Source organism: Microtus oregoni, unplaced genomic scaffold, assembly GCF_018167655.1.
Source record: "Microtus oregoni isolate MIOR12 unplaced genomic scaffold, Mior012 000103F_ref0000194, whole genome shotgun sequence".
NCBI lineage: Eukaryota > Metazoa > Chordata > Mammalia > Rodentia > Cricetidae > Microtus > Microtus oregoni.
In genome coordinates this window covers 2,496,669-2,512,896 of record NW_024544717.1, presented here as the reverse complement: position 1 = coordinate 2,512,896, position 16,228 = coordinate 2,496,669, and the positions used below count along the sequence as shown (strand labels likewise).

Below are 16,228 nucleotides of genomic sequence, written 5' to 3'. Positions count from 1 at the left end.
TTTAAAATGATTATTACATGTGTATTGTGTGTGAGTGATGGCGCATGTATGTTGTGGCAATATATGTGGAGGTCAGCGTATAGAGCAGACACTTTGAAGTGTCCTTTCTCTCCTTCCAATGGAGATAAAACTTCTGTGTCAGACTTAGGCAACAAGTACTTTTACCTACAAAGCCATCTTGCCAATCCTCCAAAATGCTTTTAAAATGATCTTAATGGTTGAAAGAATTAGCAGCTGGAATAAAGGTGTTGTTATATCCATGTGCCCACACTGATTCCAAGATTGCATACCTTCAGATCCTGACTTTGCTATTGGCTGAGTGATCTTGATTTAGTAATTGCCTCCTCCTGTGCTTCAGATTTTCTCATGCTAAAATTTCTTTTGCCTAATTGCTTCCACTACTACATTGACTAGAAATGATGAGGTATATTCCTTTTCTTTAAATTTTTTTTAGTTAGCATACAAAGTAGTTGATTTCATTATGGCATCCTCTTACATATATTCTGTTTCGGCATCCCCCAAAGCTGGTTCTCTTGTGCGTGTGTGCGAACACACACACACACACACACACGGTGAAGCGGAGAACGAGAATTTTAAATCTGGGCGAGAGAAAACAACTAGTATTCGTCCTTTTGGCTGATTTCATTTCATATGATTTCCTTTTATCTCCATTTTCATGAATTTCTGAAATGTTCTCCCCCCCCCCGTCTGTCTCTGAGTAGAGTTGATTAGTAGATTTTTTTTTTCATACCATTTTACTTGAAAGTCCCTAAGATCAAAAAGCTTCAGAAAGTCCTGTTCTTGACTGCATGTATGTCTATGTACTCTGTGTGTCTAGTGCCCACTAGAGACCAGAACAGGGCATCATAGCCCCTAGAACTAGAATTAGACTTGTAAGCAAGCCGCTGTAATTGGGTCCTCTGGAAGAACCGCCAGTGTTCTTAGCCTCTGAGCCATGTCTGTAAGCCCCAACCTTCAGTACTAGGGTTAGAACCTAGAGGACAATTTGTATACTAAGTAAAACACTTAGTAGTCGCCAAGTAACTATTTCTGATATTTGCTTTTCAGGAAATCATTTCAAAAATTTCCCCAGTCAAATTCTGAGGGATGGAAATCCTTGAAAGACCTGAAAAGCCAGTTTGAACATTTAAAATCTGAACTTTCTTTTCTAAGTAAACTTACTGGCATCAATATAAAGAATTATTCCAAGATTGAGGACATTACAAACACTGAAGTGACGGAAATGGGTAAGTATTATTTTTTAACCTGGATGTGATTTTTAAAATTTATTTTGAATGTACGTTGGGGCGGGGTACACATGTCACAGTGTGCTTGTGGAGAGCAGAGGACAGTTTTCGGGGTTCTCTTCTCTTTCCACCTTGTTGAGGCAAAGCCTGTCTTCTAGCGTCCGCGTAACACTCCCCAGGCTCAATGGCTCCCCTTGCAGATCTCTTCCTCCTTTTTTCTTTTCTTTCTTTCTTTTTTTTTTTTTTTGGTTTTTTGAGACAGGGTTTCTCTGTGGCTTTGGATTCTGTCCTGGAACTAGCTCTGTAGACCAGGCTGGTCTTCCTCCTTTTTTCACCCCCGCATATATTCCAAGGATCTAATGTAGGTCCTAATGCTTACAAGGCAAAAGCCCTACCAGCTGACCAAACCCCTAGCCCTATTCTTACTCTTTACTTAAAAAAAAAAAATCTGTTCATATTTAAAAAATACTGAAAGTATCATGGGGGGGTGAATTTGCTGTGATTTCATTCCATATTTAACAATTGACTCAATCTGAAGCTAATTATTTCAGATGATTTTCACTAAAAGAAAGCTTTCCAGCCTACAGTACCTTCTTTTTCTTTTAATAATTCTATACTTGAATAATAATTATTAAGTGACATGCTGGTTTCTACATTACACAAAGGCATGATACACATATATTAAAATGAGATGTGGCATAAATGCATTTTGGGGACTAAATATTCAAAGGAAAGAGGCTAGGATAAAATTTTAGAATTTTTTAATTGTTTATTTTCTTTGGGTGGCAGCATATAGATTTTTTTCTCTTTTGTATTCCCATGTATTCCCAATTTTCTAGAAAAATAAACTTTATTACTGCAATGAAAAAAAATGGCCTATTCAAATTTAAAAAGCACTTAAAGTTTATTATAATGCGTATATATGTAATTCATATATGTATTGTATACTTTCATAATGAAAAAAGCAAAATTTAGACTAAAATCACAGTATTTATGTGGCCCTAAGCATCTCATTTGCAAATTAAAGTGATCTATGTTATTTATTTATTTATTTTGTTTTTTTCGAGACAGGGTTTCTCTGTGTCTTTGGAGCCTGTCCTGGAACTATCTCTTGTAGACCAGGCTGGTCTCGAACTCACAGAGATCTGCCTGCCTCTGCCTAGCAAGTGCTGGGATTAAAGGCATGCGCCACCACCGCCCGGCTGATCTATGTTATTTTTAAGATTACATTCAAGATTCATCTTTTACCACGTCTTGACTTTTTATTACTTTTTAAAAATTACATTTATATATTTATGTGTGTATGTGTGAGCACACATGACTTGTGTCAAAGTCAGAGGACAAACTGAATTGAAAGAGTTGGCCTTTCCTTCTACCATGTGGGTTCCAGGTATCAAAGCTGGGCCCCCTTTTTTTAATTTTTTTTAATTTATTTTTATTGAGCTCTACATTTTTCTCTGCTCCCTTCCCTGCCTCTCCCCTCTCCTTCAACCCTCTCCCAAGGTCCCCATGCTCCCAATTTACTCAGGAGATCTTGTCTTTTTCTACTTCCCACAAAGCTTGGTGCCAAGTGTTTTGATGCACCCAAGCCACCATATAACAAGGCTGGTCCTTTTGTTTTTTTGTTTTTAGGGACAAAGCCCCAAATCTCCTGGATTTTCTTCAGTATTATGGGGATTTGTTTTGGCTTTTGGGGTTTTTTTTGGCAAATGGTGTGGGAGTTGGTTCGAGACAGGGTTTTTCTGTAGCTTTGGAGTCTGTCCTGGAACTCCAGAGAGAGGTGGATCTCTGTGAGTTCGAGGTCAGTCTAGTTTACAGAGCGAGGACAGCCAGAGCTACACAGAGAGACCCTGTCTCAAAAAACAAAACAAAAAGAAAGAAAAAAGAAATAGTCTGTGGTAGAAGATAAGGGAAACTTTCAAGGTACTATAAAATTGGAACATCTTGATTTGGGTGTTCGGTACATGAGTAAACACATGTAAAAATGATAGAGGTGTTAAGAGTATTGCATTTTAAGCATTTAAATTGTACTTGGGATTTTTTTTTTTTTTTTTGGTTTTTCGAGACAGGGTTTCTCTGTAGCTTTGGAGCCTGTCCTGGAACTCCCTTTGTAGACCAGGCTGGCCTCGAACTCACAGAGATCCTCCTGCCTCTGCCTCCCAAGTGCTGGGATTAAAGGCGTGCGCCACCACCGCCCGGCGTACTTGTGATATTTCAAACATACCATTTGAACTCATTTTTGTACTAGGTTTTTTTCTTTGGTGCCACTGACTAGCTCTAAATCATGACATGGAGATTTATTAGTTTTGAATGCTTGACTTAGCTTAGGCTTGTTTCTAGCTAGCTCTTTTAACTTAAATTAACCTGTTTCTCTTCACCTGCATTTTGCCTTGGGGCTTCTTACCTTTTCTTTCTGTATACTTTGTTTAGCTGGTGGCGACTGCCTGGCTGGCTGGCCCTGAGCATCTCCCTCTTTTTTCCCCTTATTCTCTTCTCCTCCTCTTGTCTCGTTCTCCTATTTATTCTCTCTGCCTGCCAACCTTGCCTATCCCTCTTCTGCCTAGCTATTAGCATTTAGCTTTTTATTAGACCAGTCAGGTGCCTTAGCAAGGTGAAACAACAACACGTCTTTTCATAATTAAACAAATGCAGCAGAAACAAATGTAACACTTTTACACAATTAAAGTAATATTCCCCAGCATAAACAAATGTAGCACATCTTTGCCTCCTTAAATATTCCACAACACATTTTAGTGGGATTTTTGTTGTTCTTATTATTATTTGGTTTGGGTTTTTGTTTTGTTTTCATTTGTTTGTTTTAAGATGGTATCTCTTTATGTAGCCCTGGCTAGTCTGGAACACAGCAATCCTCATGCCTCTGCTTCTCTAGTGCTGGGATTAAAGGTGTGCAACATCATGTACACCTTTAGTGGACATTTGAGGAGTAAGAAAAGTAAACACACAGATTTGTTATTGTTTTTAGCTATGGTAATGTAAAGGACCATGAAACCAAAGTAAAAGAGGCATGAATATCTAGAATTGTAGAGTACAGTTTATAGTTCTGAGTTTTGGAAAATGCCAATTGAATCTTTGAAATGTGAGTTAGAAAGGTGGACATATTAATGGGTTAGGACAAAAATAACTTCCTCCTGGCTGGGAAAGTACCTTCTGTGTTGTAATACTAGATTCGGGTGTATATCAGGAGCCAGAGGCCATCCATAATGCTCCATTTATGATTATAATGGTATTGAGTTCGTTTGGAAACTATAGGAAAAAACAGCTAGTATTACTCTGGTATAATTGTGGTGATCACAGTAATGTCAAAATAAATCCACAAACAAGAAGATAATATTGAAAAAAATTCATATAGGCAAGATGGATGACTCAGCGGATAAAGGCCCTAACACCCAGCCTAATAATGACCAGAGTTTACACATTGGAACCCACATAGTAGAAGAAGAGAACTGATCCCTCAAGTTGTCCTCTGACCTCTACATGCATCACACACACTCACACACACATAGACACACATACACATGTGAATAAATATGAAAAAAATTTAAATAAAGGCTGGGTGTGGTGGTACTTGCCTTTAATCCCAGTTTTCTGGAGGCAGAGACAGGCCAGTCTCTGAGTTTGAGGCCAACATGGTTTTTACATAGTGAGTTCCAGTATAGCAAGGACTATATAGAGATACCCTGTCTCAAAATAAAATCAAGTAAATAAATAAAAAAATGAAAATAAAACATACGACAGTTAACATGATTCAGACTTATTTAGGGTTATACAGTGTGTGTGTGTATGTATATGTGGTGTGTTACTTACCTTAACCATAGATAGACTTGAGAACTTGAAAGTATACATTTTCTGTAATTCTATTTTATAAGACCAATTTCTTTGACATGATCATACAGATTTTTAAAAAATTTCTTTGTTTTATGTGTGTTGGTGTTTTTGCCTGCCTGTATGTCTGTGAGGGTGTCAGACACTGGAGTTACAGTCAGTTGTTAGCTTCTATGTGGGTGCTGGGAATTGAACCTGCGTCCGAACCTGGGTCCTCTGGAAGAACACGCAGTGATCTTTACCACTGAGCCATTGCTCCAGCCCCAGACCTTCCAGATTTTTTTAAATGCTAATGTATACCTTTATAAATCTACTTGCAAGTAGATAGTCATGTAAATAAGTATTTGAAGAATAGCATTCTTTTAAATAAAATATTTAATTTTCTAATTAACAGATACAAAGAAAGTTCTACAGAGACACAGATTATCAGGAAATTGCAGCATGGTTACATTTCAACTGGAATTTCAGGTTCTGCAAATTGAGGTAACTTGAGCATATTGTGGTAGCAGATTTTTTTTTCCTATGAGAAACAGTTCCCATACTTAAGTCACTACAGTGGTTGAGATGAGAAAGAGTGTATAAGCCAGGGTTCCTTTATAGCACTTTTGTATCATAAAACATTTTTAGAGTACCTTCTTGTAGACAGATTTTTTTTTTTTTGGACCACTAGCTCACAAAAAACAACACAGAGAATTAAGACTTAAGAGATTGGCCTTAGTTTAGGCTTATAAATTCTTACAACTTAAATTAATCCATATCTTTTAATCTACATTCTTTTACATGTGTGGCTCACATGTAATACAGCAAACAATACTTCTTCACGTTGTACAAATATTCTACAACACCCTCTCAACTGATGGAATTAGTGCTGAGCCTATATGTGCTTTATTTTAAGCCTGGTAGGAAATGGTTTTAGGCTCCCAATGGAAGTCTCTGAGGTCATGCAATCAGTTTTGCATGCTGCCAGCAGTTAGCTGATGGGGAAACTATTATCTTTTAATTATTTTTGTGTAACAAATTTCCTAACAGTTATTTGAAACAACAAAAAATACTATCTTATACCTTTTCTATGTGTCAGGCATGTGGGAGCAGCCCAGTTGGGTGTCCTTGTGTAGGGTCTCTCAGGTGGCCATCATTTTGGGGTCACAGCCATGTTGAAAGGTCCTGCAGGTTATTTTGGACTGCCAGCAGACACAGGAAGACGTGCCTTTGGCTTAGACTTCAAGGTAGTGCAGTAGACAGAATGGTCATTTGTAACCCTGTGGGCAGGAATAGAACAGCTAAAGCAGAACAGGCTCAACAGCCAGAGGCTCCCTCTGAAAAGAGTCAAATCTAGTCATAAATTTGAGAACCAGCCTAGCTGGAGACATGCTTTGATAGCAGAAGTTTCAACCATTTGGTTTTGCCATCTAGGTTTATAAGAAATTTTTACAAAGAACAGAGCCAGGAAGGATAGAAAGGCTGCCTTGGGCTCATATCAGGTAGATGAAGTGTGGACAGACTGTGGTCACCTCAAGTTCTGTAGACAAGCTGTACTCAAGCATTCAGTCTCAGGTGCGGGGATTCCTTATTCTAGCTGGTATCCTCAGCCATGAAACAAGCCCCAAATTGTGTCTTTTTTTTTTTTAACTGGGACAGATGTCAGTGACTCTGTTAGTATCCTGTGTGTACATGTCAGAGAGCCATATAATAAAAGCAATTCAAGCATGAGGTTCAGATTTGTAGGCTTTGAGCTTTTTCTTCTCTGGGCTGTTAATGTCACTTGCTGATACTGGCCTGGGACAGGCTAAGGATGGGTTGTGGAATATCTGATGACAGAGCTCCCAACAATCACTCACTTCAGTACCACCCTTCGGTATTACCAGTATGACCAAGAAAACACAGCGTGGTGTTCCAAATACCAGCTGAACAAAATACATTCGTTAATTCAAAAATGTAATTCTCATCTCAAATGAGATACAGTAAAGTGGGGAGATCTCTACTATAGGCCTAAGATGCTCTCTGGTGACGTTCTTATCCTGCTAGGTTGGTGGAAGCTAGTGGTCTGTCGAAAGTTAATAGGTTCTAAATAGTTTTTATATGTTAGTCACAGAAGAGGGAAAGGAATAGCTATTTGGGGGACTAAAAGTAGCCCAAGAAAAATTGTAATTTGGCTCTGGACTTGAAACATTCCAAAATTTCTACAATCATCAAATCTCTAATCAGTCAGTCTTGCAAAAGGTTTCATCTTGAAGGTGTCGCTTCTTTCTGAGAACTTTGACTCATAACAGTTAACATTTTCACATGTTAAGGCATACTTGATGAGTGATCTTTTTTGAGACAGGGTTTCTCTGTAGCTTTGGTGCCTGCCTGTCCTAGAACTAGCTCTTGTAGACCAGGCTGGCCTCGAACTCACAGAGATCCGCCTGCCTCAGCTTCCCATGTGCTGAGATTAAAGGCGTGTGCCACCACTGCCTGGCTTGATGAGTGATTTTATGTAAGTTATACTTTTCTCAAATGTGCACCAACCTTAGGGCACTACAGGGTCACTGAGGCAGTACTACATGAAGATCTCTGTTAAAGACTGGACTGGAGCATGAGCCCAAATTGATTGTTTCATCCAGTTTGAACAGCCTGTTTTAAGACCCCATGTTTTCCTTTGTGTGACCTAGGAACTCTTAGGTTTTTCCCATTGTAAAATAGTTGTATAGTCTGATCAACTGAATTTTATTTGTTTTTGGCCAATGTTGTTTCTCACCTCAGATTGGTACTATACCATCTGTTTTCCTGCATGGTGGTATCCATTTATAGGTGCAGACTAGCCTGTGGCAATTTGGTGGTATCAAACCATGTTCAGCTTCTTCTCTTAGGACTTCTTTTTTTTTTTGATTTTCGAGACAGGGTTTCTCTGTGGCTTTGGAGCCTGTCCTGGAACTAGCTCTGTAGACCAGGCTGGTCTCGAACTCACAGAGATCCGCCTGCCTCTGCCTCCCGAGTGCTGGGATTAAAGGCGTGTGCCACCATCTCCCGGCTTAGAAGCTCTTAGGACTTCTGTAGTCTAGTATCCAGACATGTCTGGTAATTGACTCTGATATCCTGTTGTTGGCCTTAAGGTCTTGTTGGTGTTTTCTGTTACAGATGCTTATCTTTGTCATGTGTATTTCAGCGCGGATGTGTGAGTTCACATGGGTCCGAGAAATGAAGACTCAGAAACACATGAGAATGAACTTAGCCTCTGTGGCTGCAAGGAGCTCAGTCTCGGTGAACTGAAGCTCCTTCCCTTTTCCTCTCAGCATCTTTATTTTTTTCTATATTTACACTTTAGCTAGTAGATTCTCATATCTCAAAACAAACTGATAGAAGCTTCTGACAATACAATGCCAGGTGCAAATACTTGATTCATGAGGTACCATGGTTTCCTAGGTTTCCTTTAAACCTAGGCTTTATATCCATGGGAAACTCTCAGTCAAGAATCACAATTGGGCAACAAAAGGTATTTGTAAAGGAAGGTCTAGAGGCTGTGTGAAAACTCCAGAGCAAGGCCAGGTATAACCCAGCAGGGTTTCATGGTTTGTGAAGGTTGCTTGCTATCCCTCTGGTGCCAGGTTTGCGGGACATTATATCATATGTCTTTCACAGGTACTTCATGGTTTTCTGGAGAGAAGTTTTGCTGTGAACAAAACAAGGCTTGTTTTGAAAAGTTTTTTCACAAATCCAATTGAACACAGACTATTTATTCCAAGTTTGATCTGAACAAGGAGTTAGGTGGAGCTGTACTTTTCAGGATGTGTTGTGTCCAAAGATTAATTATGTTGTCATTAGTGGGACTGGACACAAGAGATTACTCAAATTCACAGTGTTAAGTTGCGTACTTTTGTCACCGTAAGCCAATGAAAATTCAGGGCAAAAAAGCATTAGGCACAGCTAATGGTTTCTGCCTTACGTACCTTAAGGATACAGAAAAATATGAGAGAAACTGTTGAAATTCTTTGAGAGACTGAATACTGCAATTCAGTCTCCAAAGAGACGGTATTGTTCATATTTAAAATTATATAGGCATTTCGATGACTACTTAGTTTTTTGTTAACAATGTGCTGTAGAAAAGCGTGCTTTCCTTGGCTCTCTTGAGAGCACCCATTTTCTCTCCGGACCTTTTAAAATTTATGACTCTTAAAGGAACACTGGCGAGTAAGATGTTGGAAAGAACTGCAGATAGCTGTGGAACTAATGGGGCCTTGGGGATCACTTATATAGGAGTTGTCAATAGTTATTGGACAAAAGCACTTTTTATATTTCTTTGTTTCTTAGAATTTGAACAAAAGGAAGTAATGAGGATTTTTTTTAAATTAATTTCTTACTTTATTGGAGTGGGGGGTGGGGGTAAGGTCTTGCCTTCTTCAGCTTGGCCTTGAACTCATGTTCATCTGCTTCTGCCTCCTAAGCACTTAAATTCCAGGTGTGTGCTGCCACACTCACTGTGTAGGTAGTTGAAGTCCTCCTTATAGATTTACTAGGTTCAAGGCTGAAGAGATGGCTAAGCAGTTAAAAGCACTTGTTGCTCTTACAGAGGGCCCGGGTTCAGTTCCTTTCACCCACACGATGGCTCACAACTATCTGGAACTCCAATTCCAAAGAATCTGATGCCTTCTCATGACTTCTGAGGGTACCAGGCATGCACATGTTACACATATATACATGCAAACAAAATACTCATACACTTTAAATAAATCTTTTTTAAGGTTCTTCCTCCCCTGCCCGAGACAGGGTATCTCTAGCTGTCCTGAAACTCCCTTTAAAAATTAGAATTGTGGCCGGGCGATGGTGGCGCACGCCTTTTATCCCAGCACTCGGGAGGCAGAGGCAGGCGGATCTCTGTGAGTTCGAGACCAGCCTGGTCTACAGGTCTACAGAGCTAGTTCCAGGACAGGCTCCAAAGCCACAGAGAAACCCTGTCTCGAAAAACCAAAAAAAAAAAAAAAAAAAAATTAGAATTGTGAGGTCAGAGGAAATGTACATCTCTTCTAAAATGGTTTTACTGTTGGTGCTGGTTAGTTTTTATTGTCCTAGAGTCACCTGGGAAGAGAGAATTTTGAGATCATATTGGCCTGGGGATATATTTATGGGAGATTGTATCGATTGATGCTTGATATAGATGACACTAGTCCTAGGCAGGTGGTCCTGAAATGTATAAAAAAAATCTAGCTGAAGCAGGCAGTAGTGGCACAGGCCTTTAATCCCAACACTTGGGAGACAGAGACAGTCATCTTGAGTTCAAGGCCATCCTGATCAATTTAGTGAGTTTTAGAGCAAGGGCTACACAGAGAAACCCTGTCTCCAAAAAAAAAAAAAAAAAAAGACAAAACAACAACAGCAACAAAAATATCTAGCTGAGCCTAAGCTAGTGAGCAACCCAATAAGCAGCATTCCTCCATGGTTTCTGCTTTTAAGTTCCTGCTTGAATTCCTGTCCTGACTTCCCTGAGTAGACTGACTGACCTGAATGTGTAAGATAATATATTTTTACCCTCCCACACGTTGCTTTTGGGAATGGTGTTTATCATAGCAACAGAAAAGCAAACTAAAGCAAATGTTTTTTTTTTTTTGCTGTGTACATTTTTACTGTTGATATTGTTAGAAAAAAATGTAAAGACAGAATGTGTTGGATTTCTTTTTTTCCTAAAATCAAACATTCCACTAGATGGAGATATTTAGCTGTCAGAAAATTAAAAGATATAAATCGCACATTTTGATCATATTAATACTTAATTTTGCATAATAAATATTATTAATACAGCATTTGAACCAAAGTTCTTGACCTAGTTAGGGTTACTATTGCTGGGCTAAAACATCATGACCAAAGCTACTTGGAGGAAAGGGTTGGTTTACACATCCACATCACTGTTTATCATTGACGGATGTCAGGATAGGAACTCAAACAAGGTAGGAACCTGGAGGTAGGAGCTGCTGCAGAAGCCCTGAAGGGTGCTGCTTACTGGCTTTTTCCTCATGTCTTGCTTAGTCTGCTTTCTTATAGAACCCAGGACTATCAGTCGAGGGATGGCACTACCCGTAATGGTCTGGATCCTCCTACATCAATCATTAATTAAGAAAATTCTTATGGAGGCATTTTCTTTTTTAAAAAATTTATTTTTATTGAACTTTACATTTTTCTCTGCTCCCCTCTCTGCCTCTTTCCTCCCCCCTTCAACCCTCCCCCAAGGTCCCCATGCTCCCAATTTACTCAGGAGATTTTGTCTTTTTCTACTTCCCATATAGATTATATCTGTGTAAGTCTCTCTTAGTGTCCTCATTGTTGTCTAAATTCTCTGGGATTGTGGTTTGTAGGCTGGTTTTCTTTGCTTTATGTTTAAAAACCACCTATGAGTGAATACATATGATAATTGTCTTTCTGGGTCTGGGTCACCTCACTCACAAAAATGTTTCCTAGCTCCATCCATTTTCCTGCAAAATTCAAGCTGTCATTATTTTTTTTCTGCTGTGTAGTACTCCATTGTGTAAATGTACCACATTTTCCTTATCCATTCTTCAGTTGAGGGGCATTTAGGTTGTTTCCAGGTTCTGGCTATGGAGACATTTTCTTAATTGAGGATCCTTCCTCTCAGATGACGTTAATGTCTGTCAAGTTGACTTAAAACTAGCCAACACAGTGCCCTTAAATTCTGTTAGTAAATTATTAGAAACAAAGATGGGAAAATCTGTGTAGAGAGTATCAGGCATTGCTTTAGTTGGTGCAACTCTTGTCAAAGGTGTTTGTAACACAGAATTCATTTCCTCCAGCCGACTGTCCGGTGTTGTCAGCACTGCAGTGTTTGTGAAGAATTTTCAGACAGTTAGAACAAATGTGTACACAGATTCAGTCTTCCATAGCCCCTGCAGTATGAGTCTGAAGGATGGTAGAGTGTGTTTACATAACTTCTCTCCCTGGAACAAAAATACTAAAAAGTAACAACTATTTTTTTTAAATGAAGAGTATACAATTTCATCACCACAGGCTTTAAAGGTAATCAGCTTATTTGAATATCTGAATCTAGACATTGAAATCCTAATATATTGTGTATCATGAAGGTACAGATTTTTTAAAGCAAAGAGGTGTCTTTCAGCCCAGAAAGACTTGATCTAGGAACTAAGGTGACTAATAATCAACAGCTACCAAAAGTCAACCTGAGACATTGTCTAAGTTCCTTATCTCATGTCAGTGATAGATAAAATTGCAGATGGAGGAATAAGCAAAGTCAATGCAGATTTATTAATGAAAAATGAGAAATTAAGGAAAAGTTAGAGAAACTCATCCAAGTGTGAAGTGTACTGAGAAAGGGGAAATTATAAGCTGCATGTCTGGTGGTTTCGTACATGACTTATTACAGAAACTAGACAAAAACTAAGATAGTTTTTGTTGAATTTGTTCAATCTCTAGGCATGTCCTTGGGCCAAGCAGGCCAGGAGGCAGCAAGCTTTGCAAATGCCTCCCTGGCCCAGCTGGAGATGATCACATGCTATTTGCCCGGTAATGACAGTGATCATTTATGGAAGCTCATATCTATCCATTTTTAAGTTTCTTTGTTAGCTGCCAACTTTAGCTGACCTACTGGCAGCTACAAACACGGGCTAGTATTGCAAGTTGCTTACCCTTTAGTTGTTGCTGGTCTAACCTTGTCTTGTGTCATGCTGGCTATTGATTGAATTATGCTCTCTTTGAACCCTTGCTTTTTTGATCAGCTTGTAGTTTGACCATAGACCTTTTCCCTTACTGCCTATGGGACACTTAATCCTGCCTTAAAAGTATATACAGTTTGAAAAATTACTATCTTTAAAAATGTTTGGTGGTAAAGTGGTAAGGGTAAGGTTGAAACATGGTCTTTTACATTGTTGCTCAGGCTGGTTTAGAACTCACTGTGTATTCCAATGTGGACACTCACTTGTGTCAGACAGCCTGCTTCAGACTTCTGAGTTGCAAGTATGAGCTACTACTATACCTGGCTCTAGAGCCCTTTTCTTAACGATTTCTGTTCATAGTTCTTAAATCATAAAAGTCAGTTGAGACCTGCTGTTAAAAGGATCACGATAGAAAAATGGCCTGGTAGATTGCTAGGAAGTTGAAGTCAGGGGTGTTTATAAGGTCGTTTTCCATATGTATCAAATCAGAAGGAGTGGCATGGTTAACAGTACCAACAGCAGGGCAGGAGTGGAAAACGGTAGCTTGGAATCAGCTTTGTGCTGACTGAGCAGAATCTTTAACCTTGTAGGGATGCACGGGTAGGGATACTAAATGTCAAACTGTGTAGACAGGGTAACCTGCCTGTGTCAGTGGTGAAAGGCTTCTGAGAGTTTTGTTTTCTCCTAACCTTTCTATATTTTATTCCTCTTTCAAGATGTTATTTATTTATCTATTTTACTTTATGTGTGTGTACACCATGTTCTTGCTTGATGCTTAGAGAATTCAAGAGAGGGTTTTGGATCTCCTGAAACTGACATTAAAGAGGTTGTGAGTCTTGAAGATACAGAGAACCTTGGTGCTGTTAACCACTGATCCATTGCTCCAACTCCCTATTTTTTTTCTTTAAATTTTTTTTTTAAATATAAGCTTCATTGAGAGAGGGAAGAGCAATAATATGGGCAAAGGCGTCAAGACCAAGATGGGGAAACCCACAGAAACAGCTGACCAGAACTGGTGGGAGTTCACTGACTCCAGACTGACAATTGGGGAACCTGCATAGGACTAATCTAGGCCCCCTGCATGCAGGTGACAGTGGGTGGCATGGACAGTTTGTGGGGCTACTGGCAGTGGGACCAAGAGTTATCCCTAATGCATGGTCTGGCTTTTTGGAGCCTGTTTCCAATGAAGAGAAACCTTGCTCAGCCTACACACAGAGGGGGAGGGCCTTGGTCCTGCCTCAACGTGGTGACATGACAGAATTGTTGACTCCTCATGGGAGGCCTTACCCTCACTGAGGAGCAGATGGGGAAGAAGGGAGGGAGGGGGAACTGGGATTAGTATGTAAAAAATATATATTAAAATATATGTATGTGTGTGTATGTGTGTGTAAAAGCTTCATTGAGATTTATTTCCTCCTCTTTTTTCAGCCCTAAGGAAGCACTAATCTGTTTTTTATTTATTGCCCCTCTTTGAACATTTCGTAGAAATAAAATCATACAATGTTTGAAGACTTGTGTCTGGCTCATCCTTGCTATAGCACATGTTCGTACTTTGGGGGGTTAAATAATATCCAGTGTATGGATTACCACATTTTGTCCATTTCAGCACTACACTTTTGGTTCTTTTGACTAATGCAGTCATAAATACTCACGTGGAGGTTTTTAAGTCGAAATATGGGTTGTTTGGCTGTATCACTAGAAGTGCAATTATTAGATCAAATAGAACTACTAGATAATGACTGGTATGTTCATCACTTCTCTGATTACTGCCTATTTGTTTTTCTTTTTTTTTTTGAGAATACTTTTTTAGTTTCTATGATCAAACTCACATAGGTATGAACTTACATATTTAGTACAGTGCATTAACCCTGTACAAATGAGAAAAATTAAATTTAACATTTCCAGACCAATATGGCTATAAATTTTTGTGCAGTGCCAACTCAACATGGCATACTGAGATACCTTTTCTCAAAGTTGATAACACAGCTAAAGTTTACTAAAATCCGTATTGTGCGTGTATGTGCGTGTGTGTGTAGAGACCAATAAAAGCAGTATATCATCAATAGGTTACTGCCTCTTTGTATATTGTCTTTGGAGAAATATCTTTTTAAAATTTAAGTTGTCAGAATGTCTCTGGTGCGTCACTAGGTATGCTAATGCATACTTTATTTTTTTGGTTTTTTTGAGACAGGGTTTCTCTGTGGTTTTGGAGCCTGTCCTGTAACTAGCTCTTGTAGACTAGGCTGGTCTCGAACTCACAGAGATCCACCTGCCTCTGCCTCCCAAGTGCTGGGATTAAAGGCGCGCGCCACCACTGCCTGGCTGCTAATGCATACCTTTAATCCCTGCCCTCAGAACCAGAAGCATTCATTTAGCTCCTTGTGAGTTCCTGGCCAGCCTGGTCTATATAATGAGTTCCAGAATAGCCCAAGTTACATTTAGAGACCCCGTCTCAAACAAATAAACAAACAAACAGAAAATGTCTGAAATTGTTTTCATTAGTGATGAAATTGGTTCTGGCTTTTGGTAATTATTATAAATTAAAAATATCTATTATAAATATTATAAATATATTTAGTAGTAAGGCTTTCTCTATTTTACTTTAGTGCAGAATCTTTTTTTAAAAAAGATTTATTTAATTATATATACAGTGTTCTTCATGCGTGTATCCCTGCAGGTCAGAAGAGAGCACCAGATCGTATTAGAGATGGTTGTAAGTCACCATGTGGTTGCTGGGAATGGAATTCAGGTCCTATGGAAGAACAGCCAGTGCTCTTAACCTCTAAGCCATCTCTCCAGCTCTAGTCCAGAATCTTATAGGAATCTAAACTGTAAGAATGCTATAAATGAATATTTAGGCAATTGGCTGTTAGAATGATTTCCAGAAGGTCCAATTTATATTTCTGGTGCCAGGTTTGTGTGTATCTTTACCTGTGCAGCCCCTGCCCTATACCAGGGCCTGGCACATACTAGACAAGTACTTTGCCATGAGATCCTGGTAGTAGTAATTATATATTCCTGTTCAGTTGAGATGTCACTTGTTTTTAATTTGCATTTATCTACTACTAGTGAGATCCTAACTTTGCAAATGTAGTCATTTGTTTTATGAGTCTTTTAGTTTATGTCTTTTATTTTTAGTTTTTATCTTTTCCTCATCATGCTTATATTAAACATTTTTCTCAGTTCATTGCCACACCAACTCTAGTGTCATCTGTGTGACATGACATATGTCATTATCCCGGATGGGAGTTACATGTCCTATGGGACTAGGCTTCCTGGAGGTCAATGGCAGACGGCCTGGTATCAGCCGCCGTTGAGGCATAGATGGGTTTCTCGATTAGCTGGCTATGCGGGATATGGGCTTTACACAATCTCTTTTATGAGCTAGTTCCAGGACAGGAACCAAAAGCTACGGAGAAACCCTGTCTCAAAAAATCCAAAAAAAAAAAAAAATAATAATGATATTCTTTATATCTACAAGACAAG

The 16,228-nt window shown here is 39.0% G+C and overlaps 1 protein-coding gene across 1 annotated transcript in view; it reads left to right on the top strand.

Moving 5' to 3' along the window:
• LOC121443260 (centromere protein P-like) overlaps positions 1 to 16,228 on the top strand; it is a 191,543-nt gene that overhangs the window by 1,881 nt on the left and 173,434 nt on the right. The window contains exons 2-3 of the mRNA XM_041644953.1: positions 1,069 to 1,247; positions 5,485 to 5,573. Of these exons, the coding sequence (XP_041500887.1) occupies positions 1,069 to 1,247; positions 5,485 to 5,573 (268 nt within the window). The remainder of the gene's footprint in view (positions 1 to 1,068; positions 1,248 to 5,484; positions 5,574 to 16,228) is intronic.